Raw genomic sequence first — 17,545 nt, forward strand, 5'->3', positions numbered from 1 at the left:
CGGACGACGACGCCAACGTCATACCAATATACGACCACAAAAATTTTGCGGTTGTATAAAAATTAGTGTGTCTGAAGCTGTCAAACTTAATTACAGACCACTTAACATAAAATTATCCATATTTAGAGTTAGAGCTGACAGACTTTTTTCTATAATTTTTCTATAACTATAGTAAACTTAAAGGATCTGAAAAACTTCTTCCTGACCAATGAACCATGAAAATAGGGTCGCAATAAGAACCCCATCAGATGGACATGTAAACCTAACAATAATCAATTCACCAAACATAGATGACCTACTTCTTACTGCAGCATATGAGAATAAAGGGCTGCGCTTTAGCGCATGATACGCCCGTTGCTCTTTTAACTTGTCTTTTATGCTTTAAATGAATTTATATGATCAACTAGAAATATATATACAAATCAAAAGGGATGTTACATTAATATATTCACCAAAGTTTCATAAAATCCCCCTTTTTTAAGTATAAAAATTCATTACTTAAGAAATGTAAAATCTAAAATTTAAAATTCGTAAGGGTTCCGCGGAACCCAGTGTCTCGCCTACTTTTGCTGTTAATCGCAGACTCAACAAAATGAGGAAAAACATCAATAAAAATTTCCCTCTCGATACTGTCTTTTGATTGAAAGAAGTTTCCAAGTTTGGTAAAAAATCCAGGATAGTTTATGAATCTAATAAATGTTGTATAAACTTTAACTGCAGACTGTATTTAATGTTAACTGGAAGAAAAACTAAGTCCATTGATAAGTAAAATACGGAAAAAGTGATTTTTTTTTTTACAAAATTTACTTCTGAATAATATCTTATGATCAGAAACAAGCTTCTGTCTAAGTTTGGTAGAAATCCAGGATAGTTTAAGAACATTATAAAAATTTTAAAAACTTAAACCACAGAGTGAATGTTTTGTTTCTGGCAAAAAAACTAAGTCCATTTATAAGTAAAATACGGAAAAGTGGAAATTATTTTTACAAAATTTTCTTGATACTATCTTATGATTATAAACAAGCTTCTGTCCAAGTTTGGTACAAATCAAAGATAGTTTATGAAAGTTATTAAAATTTTAAAAACTTTAACCACAGAGTGAATGTAATGTTTCCTAGCAGAAAAACTAAGTCTATTTATAAGTAAAATACTGAAAAGTGGAAATTTATTTTTACAAAATATTCTTCTTGATACTATCTTATGATCATAAACAAGCTTCTGTCCAAGTTTGGTACAAATCAAGGATAGTTTATGAAAGTTATTAAAATTTTAAAAACTTTAACCACAGAGTGAATGTAATGTTTCCTCGCAGAAAAACTAAGTCCATTTATAAGTAAAATACGGAAAAGTGGAGATTTATTTTTACAAAATATTCTTCTTGATACTATCTTATGATCATAAACAAGCTTCTGTCCAAGTTTGGTACAAATCAAGGATAGTTTATGAAAGTTATTAAAATTTTTAAAACCTTAACCACAGAGTGAATGTAATGTTTCCTCGCAGAAAAACAAAGTCCATTTATAAGTAAAATACAGAAAAAATGGAATTTTATTTTTACAAAATTTACTTCTGGATACTTTCTTATGATCATAAACAAGCTTCTGTCCAAGTTTGGTAGAAATTCAGTATAGTTTAAGAAAGTTATTAAAATTTAAAAAACTTAACCAGAGTGAATATTTGTGGACGCCACCAACGACGACGACGCCGACGACGACAGAATGTAGGATCGCATAGTCTCGCTTTTTCGACTAAAGTCGAAGGCTTGACAATAAAAATGGAAAGGGAGCTTATGTCAATAGATATAAACAATTTATCAAAGTTGCATAAAATTTTGTGAAAGTGTTAGTTATTGTCCCAAATTGGAAAATCCCCCCTTTTTTAAGCATAAAAATTCATAACACGGAAATGTAAAATCTGAATTTTATAAAAATGGAAAGGGGGCTTATGTCAATAGATATAAACAATTTATCAAAGTTGCATAAAATTTTGTGAAAGTGTTAGTTATTGTCCCAAAATTGGAAAATCCCCCCTTTTTTAAGCATAAAAATTCATAACACGGAAATGTAAAATCTGAAATTTATAAAAATTGAAAGGGAGCTTACATCAATAGATATAAACAATTCACCAAAGTTTCATGGACATTGGTGAAAGCCTTTTTGAGTTATTGTCCGAAGTGTTGAAAATCCCCCTTTTTTTTATGAATAAAGCCCCATAAATCCAAAACTTAAAATCTGAAATTTATAAAAATTGAAAGGGAGCTTACATCAATAGATATAAACAATTCACCAAAGTCTCATGGACATTGGTGAAAGCCTTTTTGAGTTATTGTCCAAAGTGTTGAAAATCCCCCTTTTTTTATGAATAAAGCCCCATAAATCCAAAACTTAAAATCTGAAATTTATAAAAATTGAAAGGGAGCTTACATCAATAGATATAAACAATTCTCCAAAGTTTCATGGACATTGGTGAAAGCCTTTTTGAGTTATTGTCCGAAGTGTTGAAAATCCCCCCTTTTTTATGAATAAAGTCCCATAAATCCAAAACTTAAAATCTGAAATTAAAAAAAAACGAAAGGGAGCTTACGTCAATAGATATAAACAATTCACTTAAGTTTCATGGAAATTGGTGAAAGTGTTTTTGAGTTATTGTCCGAAGTGTGGACGACAGACGGACGGACAGATGGACGGACTGACAGACGGACGGACCGAAGGACGGACGGACAACAGTATACCATAATATGTCCCGTCTAAAAGACAGGCGTATAAAAACGGTCACAGAATAATGACATATATTGAACATCATGTATCAAAAATATACTCACTGTACATTTTCACAAACACTGAAAATGATGGCCAAGACACAGCATGTTGAAGATAAGACTCTCTATCATTCTCTTTCATGAGACTTATATTTCTTTTAAACAAATGGGACAACAACTCTCCATAATGCTTCAGCCTGTACTCGCCTATCCCTCCTTCCAGGTGATGCAAGTCAAAATAGTTGGTACATTTTTCAATGGCCTTTATTAAATTTCAAAATAATAAAAAATAGTATTATTTCAAATTCTTTTAATAACATTTTGGATTACTTACTAAAATAATGCTGTACAGTATATTAATAACTCTTTAAAAACTCTCAAGTCTTATCAAACTTGTCAGCTGCAAATGCCTTCCTACTATGACTTTTGTAAAAAATTATATCCTGAAATGGAAAGTTCAAATGCACTTCTATTTTTAACAGAAGTTCAATATTCATATGCCTTGAACTTCTAAGAGTTTAAACTAGTACTCAAATTCTATACTATCCATCTCTTTACTTTAAGTTTTCCTGAGAATTCAATTTTACTGCTGAGCAACTGCTTGAATTAATACTTGTAAAATTCCCAAGTTGTTTGCGTCTCTATGACATGAAACATATTGATCATATCCAGGGGTCGAATTTAAGCTTTTTTGTGTACTGGCCAGCCAGACCAGTGGACTGAAAACTCTACTGGTCCGGCTCCAAATCTACTGGTCCTGATAAAATGATATTCATTTGACAAACACTTATATAAATGATAGATACATGTTTAATTTTATTTTGATGCTTTCGTTTACATAAGTTAGACAGGAAAAAAGGGATAGTCTTGATTCTGATTTTGATAAAGGCTTTGATAATCTCAATGATTTTCTTTATCAAAATCAGGATCAAAAACAGAAAAAATATCAACATTGTCTTCCACTTCATCGCAATCCTCATGATGACCTTAGGGTGCCTGACTGGGTCGTCTGGAGCGCTGTCCAGAAATATTCCACATTTCAATAGCGTTTCCTTTTGTCAATTTCATATACTTTATTTTGAATTTCTTTTTGATTTTCACTTATTTTAAATTTTTTCTCCAGCGGTTTAACTCCTTTCAAAAATTCCACATTTTATATTGTTGTGAAGGATACTCACCCGAGATATTAATTAACTTGATCAATTGTAATACCCCCCTGTGCCGTGTAATTGATTTCACAGGTAAATTGTTTTGTAAACAAACAGAGATTGCGATGCAATCAGTGATTTTTATCGACAAATTTCTACTGGTCGACCAGACCACCAGCTGACAAAATCTACTGGTCCGTCGCACATTCTACTGGTCCCAGACCACCGGCCAGCGCTAATTTCAACCCCTGATCATATCTGAGAACCAGAAGGTAAACAAAACAAAATATGTATGATCAGGGTTATATATGGTCTATATACCAGCTTTGATAAGTGTTTGGTATTACTATAAAATTTCACTTCTTCTCTTCGTACTATGAACATCAAAATTATTTATTTTGTAAAAATGTTTCCTTTCTTCATTTGAACTGTACATGTATACCTATTAACAAAATTATTATCATTTACCTGGTTATTATAGGACTTTTTTTCCCACAACATTTTTTCCCTGACTTTTTTTCCTTCATTCTTATAATATATTATTGCAAATGGTGAATTTTTGTGCAAGGTAATTTTTTTGGTTTTTACTGAAATTGTTTCACATTTCACTGTGATATAATACTGTTACTTTAATTATTAATCTCTTATTTTATTGATTTTGTATTTACATATAGATCAAATTTCTTGGTCCAGTGTTTGTCCATTTGTGTTAATATGTCTTTTGATTGAGTTCAGCCATTTCAATTGATATTCTAAAGAGTGTCTTTCTATGTTGTGATGTTACGCTATTGTTTCAGATGAGGGTAGAGATTTGGAACTATTAAAACGTTTAATCATGCTGCAAATGTTTGCCCCTGTCAAGAATCTGATGTTCAGTAGTTGTCTTTTGTTGATGTGATTTAAAAGTGATTCTCTTTCTTGTTTTTTATATAGATTGGATAGTTGGTTTTCCTGTTTGAATGGTTTTACATTACTATTTTTTTGGGGCCCTTTACATCTTGCTGTTCAGGTTGAGCCAAGGCTCTGTGTTTAAGACCGTACTTTGACCTATAATGGTTTACCTATATAAATTATGACTTGGATTGAGAATTGTCTCATTGGCACTCATACCACATCTTCTTATATCTATGAATCCACATTCCAAATTTTAGTGACTCCGAAATGTATAATTATCAGGAAACAGACCCCACAGACTTGTTTATATACATTCTGATGTAATATTATTTTGACACTATTATTTTTTACACTAACAAATGGCATGAAAAACACATTAATCATCAGGATTTTTTTTATAATACAAATTGATTTGGCTTCTCTTATTTAGTATACATACCGTGAATGCATTTTTACTTAAAATGTCTTGTATTTTCTTATCAAAATCCTCAAATTTTTCACAATATGCATCTAGAAAATTTCTGTAATCCTCTTCTGTGACCTAAAATAATGGTATCTACAGATTAAATTCAAATAAGAATATAATTCAATAAATCTTTCTCAAAGCCCATGTTACAGCAGCATTAAACATTTCAAGTATAACATAATTGTGAACCTACTGACAGGAGGACAATAATTCAGAGGTCTCCTTCTGACCCCTGGCTGAGAAATCAAAATCCTGTGCATCAAAAATTTGTGGAAAGAAAATTTGTAGATGCCTTTTTTACTATTTTTGTTTTATCATCAGACAACACATACATGATAATATGAGGCAGCTGTTGACTGAAGGGTTCTCAAAGGTTATTGGTTTTAAAACAGTCTTTTGCAAGTCTTTTTTATAAATATAGTATGCTTATATCTGTTATTTTGTATGTCATATTCTGGTTGTGCTGTTGGTCACTGTCTCACTGACATTGACCAAGCATGTCCTTTTTAATTTAATTATTTTATGTTAATCTAACCAACTTTATCTTTATAATTACCATTTGACTGAGAACATTATCCAATCTGGACTTTGCATGTTTGATGAAAATTTCATTGACTCTTCCACTTGGTATATTCATCTTCAGGGCATCATTCCAAAGCTAAAATATCATATGCAAAGTATCTATTTAGTATTTTATGATTCATACTCTTTTAAACAAGAATGTGTCCATAGTACAAGGATGCCCCACTTGCACTATCATTTTCTGTGTTTAGTGGACCGTGAAATTGGGGTAAAAACTCTAATTTGGCATTTGAATTAGAAAGATCATACCATAGGGAACATGTATACTAAGTTTCAAGTTGATTGGACTTCAACTTCATCAAAAAATACCTCAACCAAAAACTTTAACCTGAAGCTGGACGAACGGACGGAAGGTCAAACGAACGGACGCACAGACCAGAAAACATAATGCCCCTCTACTATCGTAGGTGGGGCATAAAAATCATTTCAGGAGCTGCTGATTACAAAAAGTTACAAAATATTGTTAAAAATTAACTATAAAAGGGTAATAACTCCTTAAGGGCTCAATTGACAATTCAGGTTAAGTTGTCTTACTTTGATGGTAATTTAACCATCAAAGTAATAGTTTATACATATGTTGATAAATTCCTTGGGTTAAACTTCCCCTGGTTTGTTTTCTTTAATGATAAGGTCAGCTTGTTAGCTTGTCAGCTTGGCATTTTTGTTTTAATTAAGAGATTAAGGAAAAGGAATTAGATCATAGATAGGAAACAGCTGGATGACAGCATGGGTGTTATCAGAGAAACATCTGTATATAATTTTGATAGGATGGTCAGTTGTTGTTTGAGCATTGCACTGTTAGCAGTCATATTTTTACTTGTCGATAATTTATTCAGCCCACCCACCAAATCCCCAGCTGCACCTTAAAGAATTTAATAGTTTTATTTTAGTGTCAATTATTTTACATGTTTATTTAAAAAGGGGCTACTCATAACATATGTGTTTCTGTTCGTTTTAGTTTTATGTTGTTTTTTTTTTTGTTTTTTTTTTTTGTCATTCCATTTGGCCTACTTAATTTCAGGGAAATTATTTTCCCCCAATTCATTAATACATTTATAATTTATTTAGGCTTGGTTTTATTTAAGGGTGATAATTAAGTTATTTTTTGTACCTGTTGGAATCTACCGCAGGAATTCTCATTTTTCAAATTTATACTTGTCTGGGCTCTACCAGTCAGGTTCTAATAGTACCTATTGGGATCTACCGCAGGAATTCTCAGTTTTCAAAATTCATACTTGTCTGGGCTCTACCACTCAGGTTCTAAAAGTACCTGTTAGGATCTACCGCAGGAATTCTCAGTTTTCAAAATTCATACTTGTCTGGGCTCTACCACTCAGGTTCTAAAAGTACCTGTTGGGATCTACCGCAGGTATTCTCATTTTTCAAATTTATACCTGTCTGGGCTCTACCAGTCAGGTTTCTAAAATTAATTTTTCACCTGTCAGGGCTCTACTGCAGGTTCTTAAAATTGTATAATTTAGACAATTTACTTTTTAATTAATTTAAAATTATTTTGAGTAGGTAGTGTTTTTCATTTGATTATTTTTATTTGTTTTATTGTAAGTTTTAACGAGTAGCCCCCTAGAAAGCCAAATGATACATTCATTATTATTTTCTTATGTATTCAGTATAATAGATTTAGAAATGATTGTGAATATCATATTAGTATACTGTGTATACAATAGTGTCTTAGTATATTAGTTTGTTAATAAAATTAGAATAGTTATTATAAAGTTTTGCGTATGATATCAAGTATCCAGTACAGCAGGATAAATGTTCCATCCTAGTTGAACATTTCCTTTTCTACTCTAAGTATCTATAGTAGTAAAGATAAATGTGGTATGATGCATGAGACTAGCTATTGTCTATAAGGACACAGCAACTGTTCTTGTGGTATGGTATATGAGACTTGTTAGGTTCTGGGTGGAGACTTCTACTTGTTCTATGTGGTATGGTACATGAGACTTATTAATGTTCTTTAGAAGACTTTACATTTCTATGTGGTATGGTATATGAGAATTGGTAGCATTTATTTGGAGACATCTATTGTTTCTTGTGGTGTGGTATATGAGACTTGTTAGTGTTCTTTAGAAGACATCTACTGTTTTATTGGTAGGGTATATATTAGAATCGTCAGTGTTCAAGGAGACTTATACCGTTCTGACGTTATGGGTATAAAGGAACATTATTGCTGTTTCCAGTTTATCTTTATCTATAATTAAAGAACCTTAGTGAGCACGTTCACATACACCACGTCCCCACATTGTCATTGGAGATATTAAATAAGTGTAGGGGAAAAAAATTGTATAAGAAACTAGAGGCTATTAAGAGCCTGTGTCGCTCACCTTGGTCTATATGCATATTAAACAAAGGACACAGATGGATTCATGACAAAATTGTGTTTTGGTGATGGTGATGTGTTTGTAGATCTTACTTTACTGAACATTCTTGCTTCTTACAATTATCTCAATTTATAATGAACTTGGCCCATTAGTTACAGAGAAAAATATTTTGTGAAAATTTACAAAAATTTACAAAATTATTAAAAATTGACTATAAAGGGCAATAACTCCTTAAGGGGTCAACTGACCTTTTTGGTAAGGTTGACTTATTTGTGGATCCTACTTTGATGAACATTATTGCTGTTTCCAGTTTATCTCTATCTATAATAATATTCAAGATATATGTAATAACCAAAAACAGCAAAATTTCCTTAAAAATTTCCAATTCAGGGGCAGCAACCCAACAACCAGTTGTCAGATTCTTCTGAAAATTACAGGACAGATAGATCTTGACTTGCAAAACAATTTAGCCCCATGTCTGAATTGCTCTTAATGCTTTGGTTTCAAAGCCAAAATCTAGATTTTACCCCTATGTTCTATTTTTAGCCATGGCAGCCATCTTGGTTGGTTGGCTGGGTCACTGCACACATTTTTAAAACAAAATACCCTAGTTATGATTGTGGCCAAGTTTGGTTAAATTTGGCCCAGTAGTTTCAGAGGAGAAGATTTTTGTTAAAGATTACGAAAATTTACGAAAAATTGGTAAAATATGACAATAAAGAGCAATAACTCCTTAAGGGGTCAACTGACCATTTTGTCATGTTGACTTATTTATAGATCTTATTTATTTGAACATTATTGTTGTTTACAGTTTATCTCTATCTATAATAGTATTCAAGATAATTACCAAAAACAGCAAAATTTCATTAAAATTACCAATTCAGGGGCAGCAACCCAACAACCGGTTGTCCGATTCTTCTGAAAATTTCAGAGCAGATAGATCTTCACTTGATAAACAATTTTACTCATTTCAAATTTGCTCTAAATGCTATGGTTTCAGAGATATAAGCCAAAATCTACATTTTACCCCTATGTTCTTTTTTTAAGTCATGGTGGCCATCTTGGTTGGCAGGCTTAGTCATTGGACACATTTTTTAAACTAGATACCCCAATGACGATTGTGGTTTCAGAGGAGAAGATTTTTTAAAAGTTGACAACAGACAACAGATGACGGATGCCAAGTGATGATAAAAGCTCATATAGGTCACTGATGAGTTAAAAATGATATTTCTATTTTAATGCAAAAAAATGCATTTTTTTTTTCACCAAAGGGAGATAATTTGGAGCTTTTTCAATGATATAAAAAAATTAAAGTCATCTGGTGCCATAACAAATTGATTTGTTTGGTTGATTTTTGTACCATATCATCAAATATAACAACTAATAGTGATAATAAATATAATTTGTAATGACATTTTTTTTTTAATTTTTGCAGATTTTTTTGTACCCTAGAGCCTCCTTAACTGACTTCTATGCTCTTCTTATTTCAGTCACTAACAAATATCAATTACCTTCAACCATTGCTCTGTAGAACAGGAATTCTTAATATATTCCAACTTGTCTGTTATATTTTTTTGATATATCTGAAGAAGATCCATATGTGTTATGCCTGTTTTTTCCGTCCCAACTAAAGTAACACAGTTTTCCACCACATGTACAGTTAAACAATGTTTCTGCAGCTGCTATGCAAAGTTTTGTTTGCATCTTAATGTCAATGTTTGCAATTCCAGAACACTGTAAAACATCAGCTCCAATACTGCAAGCTCTTCTAGAAGTTCCAAGTACTTCTTTCCTACATAATAAAATGATATAAACATATATAGCTGTTTAATCTATGCATTTCATTATAGCTTGCATTTGCTCTGTAAAAAAAAAAGAAATGCAATATAATGGTCTGTCATATAAAAATTCTCAAATTCGGTCATAACAAGAATGTGTCCATAGTACACGGATGCCCTACTCGCACTATCATTTTACATGTTCAGTGGACCGTGAAATTGGGGTCAATACTTTAATTTGGCATTAAAATTAGAAAGATCATATCATAGGGAACATGTGTACTAAGTTTCAAGTTAATTGTACTTCAACTTCATCAAAAACTTCCTTGACCAAAAACTTTAACCTGAACTTAGCACTATCATTTTCTATGTTCAGTGGACTGTGAAATTGGGGTCAAAACTTCAATTTGGCATTAAAATTAGAAAGATCATATCATGGAGAACATGTGTACTACTAAATTTAAAATTGATTGGAGTTCAACTTGACCAAAACCTTTAACCTGAAGCGGAACGAACAGACACAGGGACGAATGGACGAAGGAACGGAGGCACAGACCAGAAAACATAATGGCTCTCTACTATCGTAGGTGGGGCATAAAAATATTCTCAAATTCATCTCACCATAAAACTCTTTTATTGCAAACCAAATGAAACGTTTCCACAGTCATCACCTATTGTTCAATCTATTTAAACTTTTGTCAGTTATGTTGCCCTATTAGATAAATACAATAGCTATTGTTTTATGTGTAGTTTATTCAATTTAACCTTTAAATTTCTTCTGATAGAATTGATCCATCTTTCATTTTAAACTAATCTGAGAAAAAAAATTCTTTTAAAAGATGAAAATACATGTTTTTACACACAAAACTGCATGTGATGTTGTATTTATTTAATATCAATAATATCTTATCAACCTTTTCAATAAAAACACTAAATTAATCTAAAAAGTTGATTTTTGACAAAATTGTGTTTTTGTCTAATAAATGGATAAATTTAAAGCCTTGATCTAAACGTCATTTTCCAGTTAATATTTCTTAAACACAAAAATTGATTTCTGACAAAATGTTTAGCATTGTTCCTCTTGAAATTTGTGATTTCGGCTAGTAATAGAATAAATTTAAAGCCTTATTCTAAATGTCATTTTCAAGTTTTTATTTCTTAAACCCCTCAAAAAATGTCTATGAGCCACAGATGCTCCACTCCTTCTTATAAATATGCACGAGTCAACTTCCATATACAGATGTAGTTAAGCCTGTTTTGAGATTTTAAGCATTGCGTTTAGAGAACGGAAGTGACAGATTTTGCAATTTATATGGTAACCCTTTCAACAATAGCTGTCCTGACAGAGGCTACTCTGAGATGATGGCTTCCCTGGCTACTATGACTCAAGAGGGAGATCATTATATAGAATATCAATAAAACTTATCTGTAGTTATTTTTGTCTTTATTTTATTCACTAACACCATGTTCACAGTTTTGTTCATGTTTTGATCATTTTTTGTCATAAAAAATCTAAATTTTCGGCAATGCTTAGAAGAAATTCTCAAAATATATTGTTTTGCCCCAAATCACTATTTTTTAATCAAAAAACTGCACAAAAGTTTAAAAATTTAATGAGGCTATACAAATTCCTTACACTGAACAATGCCCATTCCAAGTATTTTTGTACAGATGTCCATTCCAAGTATTTTTGTACATAAAACGGCATTTTATTTCAAGAAGCATACTATTCTGGCTTCAATTCTTCCATATTTTTGTAAAAAAAAATGCTCCTGCATTTCAAATTCTTGTAAATTCTGTAATTTCATCTGATTTTGATATGGTTTTCAACAAATGAAAGTCCCATGTTTACACTTTGAGTTTATAAGTGTCATGTATAAGTTTCATAACTTTTGGTACAGGCAAACGGCAGATTTAGCAATTTCCCATTTATAAAAGGGTTTAACTCATGAACACACAAATTCAAAAGGATTGATGTTGATTTTTTTGACAGAAATCAACTTTTAATGTTTGAATTACAGCTGTTAACATCAAACAGATCATTTTTTTTAACAAACTTATTCAATTAATTCAGTGTCTATGCAAACTGAATCTCTCTCTAAGCCAACAATACTTACTTGTTGATATCTAAACTTTTCATTTTAGATGAAACTTTTGAAAGAATCTGTTGTTGATACTAAAAAAAAATTAAAGCAGTAGATAGTTTAATGAATGAGTTTGAAAATGTATATCCGATATGGAGATAAAGTTGGTATATTGCTACTAAAAGGAGGGGTTGATAATTTCAATATTTAAAATTGTATTGTAACAATTATTTGGATAATTGTGTTTATATAAAACATTATTTTAGATAGGGTTTACCTTTATGTACCTCTTTTATCATGTCATGTTAGTCCCATTATCAACTTTGTTTGGAATATAGTATATTATACGTCATCTATTTTGCTGCCATCAGATCATTAGCAGTGTACTTTTTGTCAAATATTTTCTTGCTTTTAGTTTGAGATATATATACACACATTTTTTCTTAAGAGACAGTTAAGTACTACACAACTACTTTTGCATAGGTACTTTTTCTGTACTAAAAATATGTAGTACTGAAAATTTACTTTTAATATTTAGTACTATTTCTTAACTGTAAAATTATTGTAATATTTAGGTACTTGTATTTTACAGTATTTGATTTAATTGTACTAAATATTTTGGTACAGAAATAATACAATATTCCATGTTTGAAAATCATAATTTTAAGAGATTTGAAATAGAAAAACTTTTAAAATGCTGAAAATGTAACGATAGTAACCAAAAATATGTAGTACCTAAATTTCGAGTACAAATTAAGTACTGTAAAATACAGGTACCTAAATATTACAATAATTTGAAAGTAACAAAATAGTACTGAATATTAAAAGTAAATTTCCAGTACTACAGATTTTTAGTACAGAAATAGTACCTATGCAAAAGTAGCTGTGTAGTATTCCCAAATTAATGATGCCTTAATAATAAAAGGCCATGTTTCATGTAAAAAAAAAGGCAACAGTAGTATACCGCTGTTTCGAAATTAAAAAATTGATTGAGAAAAATAAAATAAGGGTTACAAACTAAAACTGACGGAAACACATCAAATATAAGAGAGAACTACATGTAAAATAAGGCAATACATTTGTGGTTCCTTTGTAAAATAAACTTTCCCCAACAGTAATTTCTAAACAAGATCATATTATTCACTTTACTAAAGATATTCATTTATAACTAATGGTTGAAGATAATCAAAATGAGACTGTATGATTACTTGCCAGTCACATCTTATAAATGTTTTATAGAATTTCACCTATTTCTACATACAATGCTTTCATATCAGTAACTCTCAAGAAATAAATACTTTTCATATATTTTCTACTTTTCTACTTGTATACTTGTAAAATTCTGTGTTACAGAATTCCCCCATTTATAAAGGGGGTCTCATTGGGGGGTTCCGATCCCGGATCCCGCTTACTGTTTTGTCAAAATCCCATATCCCACTTACACTATGTACGTAAGCAATTTTATTTATTTTGTCATTTCCCGGGTCCAGCTAGACCTCATTTCCCGTTTTCACAACACAATAATTTGACTTTCATGTGTCACACTTACAAAAATCATCAATCCCGTGTCAGGCTTACACACCAATGAGACCCACTATAAATACATCTGTTTTGAAATAAAAAGCTCTATTCAAGGGGTGCACCTGTATCTGGATAAACATCCATGGGTGTCATATTCTGCAAAATTCTCTCATACTAAACATTAATACTAAAAGACTTACATAAACCCAGCCATCAGTTTTATTCTGTTCAGTCTTTATGAAGTAATAAATGGAAGCAAGGATAATATCTGAAAAAATATCCTTCTCTTCTACAGCCATCATCTGCTGAAAGTTTAGTGATGCTACATATGTCCTTGGTAATAGGAAATCTAATTTAAAATATGGCTGAATGATGGCAAGTGTATCTTTGTGAATGCTGAAATATTAAAAAAAAAATAGGTTTCAGTTTCATAAACTAGAGGCTCTAAAGAGCATGTGTAGCTCACCTTGGTCTGTATGCATGTTAAACAAAGGACACAGATGGATTCATGACAAAATTGTGTTTTGGTGATAGTGATGTGTTTGTAGATCCTACTCTACTGAGCATTCTTGCTACTTACAATTTTCTCTATCTATAACAAATTTTGCTGCTTACAATTTTCTCTATCTATAATAAACTTGGCCCTTTAGATACAGAGAAAAATATTTTGTAAACTTATGAAAATTGTTAAATAGACTATAAAGGGCAATAACTCTTTAAGGGGTCAACTGACCATTTTGGTTATTTGACTTACTTTTAGATCTTACTTTGCTGAGCATTATTGCTTTTTTACAGTTTATCTCTATCTATAATAGTATTCAAGATAATAACCAAAAACGGAAAAAATTCTTTAAAAACTACCAATTGGGGACAGTAACCCAACAACCAGTTGTCCAATTCATCTGAAAATTTAAGGGCAGATAGATATTGATTTGATAAACAATTTAACACTGTCAGAATTGCTCTTAAATGCTTTGGTTTCAGAGTTATATTTTTAAAACTAGATACCCTAATAATGATTGTGGCTAAGTTTGGTAAAGTTTGACCCAGTAGTTTCAGAGGAGAAGATTTTTGTAAAAGATTACAACAATTTATGAAAAATTGTTAAAATATGAATATAAAGGGCAATGACTCCTTAAGGAGTCAACTGACCTTTTTGGTCATGTTAACTTATTTGTAGATCTTACTTTGATGAACATTATTGCTGTTTACAGTTTATCTCTATCTATAATAATATTCAAGATAATAACCAAAAGTGGCAAAATGTCCTTAAAATTACCAATCCAGGGGCAACAACCCAACAACCAGTTGTCTGATTCATCGGAAAATTTCAGGGCAGATAGATGTTGACTTGATTAACAATTTTGTTACATGTCGAATTTACTCTAAATGCCTTTGTTTCAGAGTTATAAGCCAAAATCTACATTTTACCCCCTATGTTCTATTTTTAGTCATGGCGGCCATCTTGGTTGGTTGGCCGGGTCACTGGACACATTTTTTAAACTAGATACTCCAATAATGATTGTGGCCAAGTTTAGTTAAATTTGGCCCAGTAGTTTCAGAGGAGAAGATTTTTGTAAAAGTTAACAACGACTGACGACAACGTACGAAGGACGCCAAGTGATGAGAAAAGCTCACTTGGCCCTTTGGGACAGGTGAGCTAAAATACAAGATTGTGTCCCTAAAACACCAATGCCCCATCCGCACTATCATTTTCTATGTTCAGTGGACCATAAAAATAGGGTAAAAGTCCTTATTTGGCATTAAAACATGTGTACTAAGTTTCAAGCTGATTGGACTTCAACTTCATCAAAAACTACCTTGACCAAAAAAATTAACCTGAAGCGGGACAGACAAAGGAACAGATGGACAAACAAACAAATGAACAGACGGATGGACACACAGACCAGAAAACATAATGCCCATAAATGGGGCATAAAAATACTGATAGAAATTGGATTATCATATAATTTATTTTCAGTTAATTCATTGTCTTAAAGTCATATGAAACTTCAAATAAAAAAAAATGATGCATATGTTTTTTATAATAAAATTGCTAGTTTTTATATTAAAACTTATGTACATATACTTTTTTCTCAAGAAAATTTTATCATTTGTCCAAATTTAGAAGAAATTTACTTTTTTTTTTTAAATGTTTGCTTCCAGTAAACAATTCGTTAATTAGTTTATCGTATGCAGTGAACTCATTGTGACCTTTTTCATAAAAATCCGGTGATCTCCATAGGCATGGATCTGTCCTTTAAATAACTTTTATCTTTAGTAAATGTTTTACACATGCTCAATATCCATGATTCTTTGTTGATTGATTACTGTAAATGTTACAGTTGGCTTCAAAACTGGACAATTAATTAGCTGTAGTATTTTCACATCATAACAGACCTAGAGATATATATTTGGATGAATATACGATATGAATGCGTAAAAAATGATAAAATCGTGCACAGAAGATTAAGTGGTATGATACATGTATATATAAAAGATGTGGTATGATTGCCAATGAGACAACTCTCCACAAGAGACCAAAATGACACAGAAATTAACAACTATAGGTCATTGTACAGCCTTCAACAATGAGCAAAACCCATACCACATAATCAGCTATAAAAGGCTCCCAAATGACAATGTAAAACAATTCAAACGAGAAAACTAACGTTCTTATTTATATAAAACTAAAGGCTCTAAAGAGCCTGCGTTGCTCACCTTGGTCTATGTGTATATTAAACAAAAGAAGCAGATGGATTCATAACAAAATTGTGTTTTGGTGATGGTGATGTGTTTGTACATCTTACTTTACTGAACATTCTTGCTGCTAACAATTATCCTTATCTATAATGAACTTGGCCCATTAGTTTCAGAGGAAAATGTTAGTAAAAATTTACAAATTTTATGAAAATTGTTAAAAATTAACTATAAAGGACAATAATTCCTTCGGGGTCAATTGACCATTTTGGTCATGTTGACTTATTTTTAGGTCTTACTTTACTGTACATTATTGCTGTATACAGTTTAATAATAAAAAAAACGGCAAAATTTCCTTAAAATCACCAATTCAGGGGCAGCTACCCAACAACCAGTTGTCCAATCCATCTGAAAATTTAACGGCATATAGATCTTGACATGATAAACAATTTATAAGTTATAAGTTATAAGCCAAAAACTGTATTTTACCCCCTATGTTCTATTTTTAGCAGTGGCAGCCATCTTGGTTGGAAGGCCGGGTCACCGGACACATTTTTTAAACTAGATACCCCAAAGATGATTGTGGCCAAATTTGGATTAATTTGGCCAAGTAGTTTCAGAGAAGAAGATTTTTGTAAAAGATTACTAAGATTTACGAAAATGGTTAAAAATTGACTATAAAGGGCAATAACTCCTAAAGAGGTCAACTGACCATTTCGGTCATGCAGACTTATTTGTAAATCTGACTTTGCTGAACATTATTGGTGTTTACAGATTATCTCTATCTTTAATAATATTCAAGATAATAACCGAAAACAGCAAAATTTCCTTAAAATTACCAATTCAGGGGCAGCAACCCAACAACGGGTTGTACGATTCATCTAAAAATTTCAAGGCAGATAGATCTTGACCTGATAAACAATTTTACTTCCTGTCAGATTTGCTCTAAATGCTTTGGTTTTTGAGTTATAAGCCAAAAACTGCATTTTACCCCTATGTTCTATTTTTAGCCATCGCGGCCATCTTGGTTGGTTGGTCAGGTCACCGGACACATTTTTTTAAACTAGATACCCCAATGATGATTATGGCCAAGTTTGGTTTAATTTGGCCCAGTAGTTTCAGAGGAGAAGATTTTTGTAAAAGTTAATGATGACGGACGACGGACCCAAATTGACGAGAAAAGCTCACTTGGCCCTTTGGGCCAGGTGTGCTAAAAATGAACGAAAAACAAATATGTAACACCTAAACAAAAGACAACCACTGAATTACAGG

General features: G+C 31.5%; 1 protein-coding gene across 1 annotated transcript in view; it reads right to left on the reverse strand.

Annotated features, from left to right (window-relative positions):
• LOC139515801 (E3 ubiquitin-protein ligase rnf213-alpha-like) overlaps nt 1-17,545 on the reverse strand; it is a 175,322-nt gene that overhangs the window by 137,519 nt on the left and 20,258 nt on the right. The window contains exons 9-14 of the mRNA XM_071305540.1: nt 13,774-13,969; nt 12,086-12,144; nt 9,702-9,982; nt 5,823-5,924; nt 5,240-5,341; nt 2,822-3,020 (exon numbers count right to left, since the gene is read on the reverse strand). Coding sequence (XP_071161641.1) covers nt 2,822-3,020; nt 5,240-5,341; nt 5,823-5,924; nt 9,702-9,788 — 490 coding nt within the window. The 5' untranslated portion in view covers nt 9,789-9,982; nt 12,086-12,144; nt 13,774-13,969. The remainder of the gene's footprint in view (nt 1-2,821; nt 3,021-5,239; nt 5,342-5,822; nt 5,925-9,701; nt 9,983-12,085; nt 12,145-13,773; nt 13,970-17,545) is intronic.

The sequence above is a fragment of the Mytilus edulis genome, chromosome 1 (assembly GCF_963676685.1).
Source record: "Mytilus edulis chromosome 1, xbMytEdul2.2, whole genome shotgun sequence".
NCBI classification, from domain to species: Eukaryota; Metazoa; Mollusca; class Bivalvia; order Mytilida; family Mytilidae; genus Mytilus; species Mytilus edulis.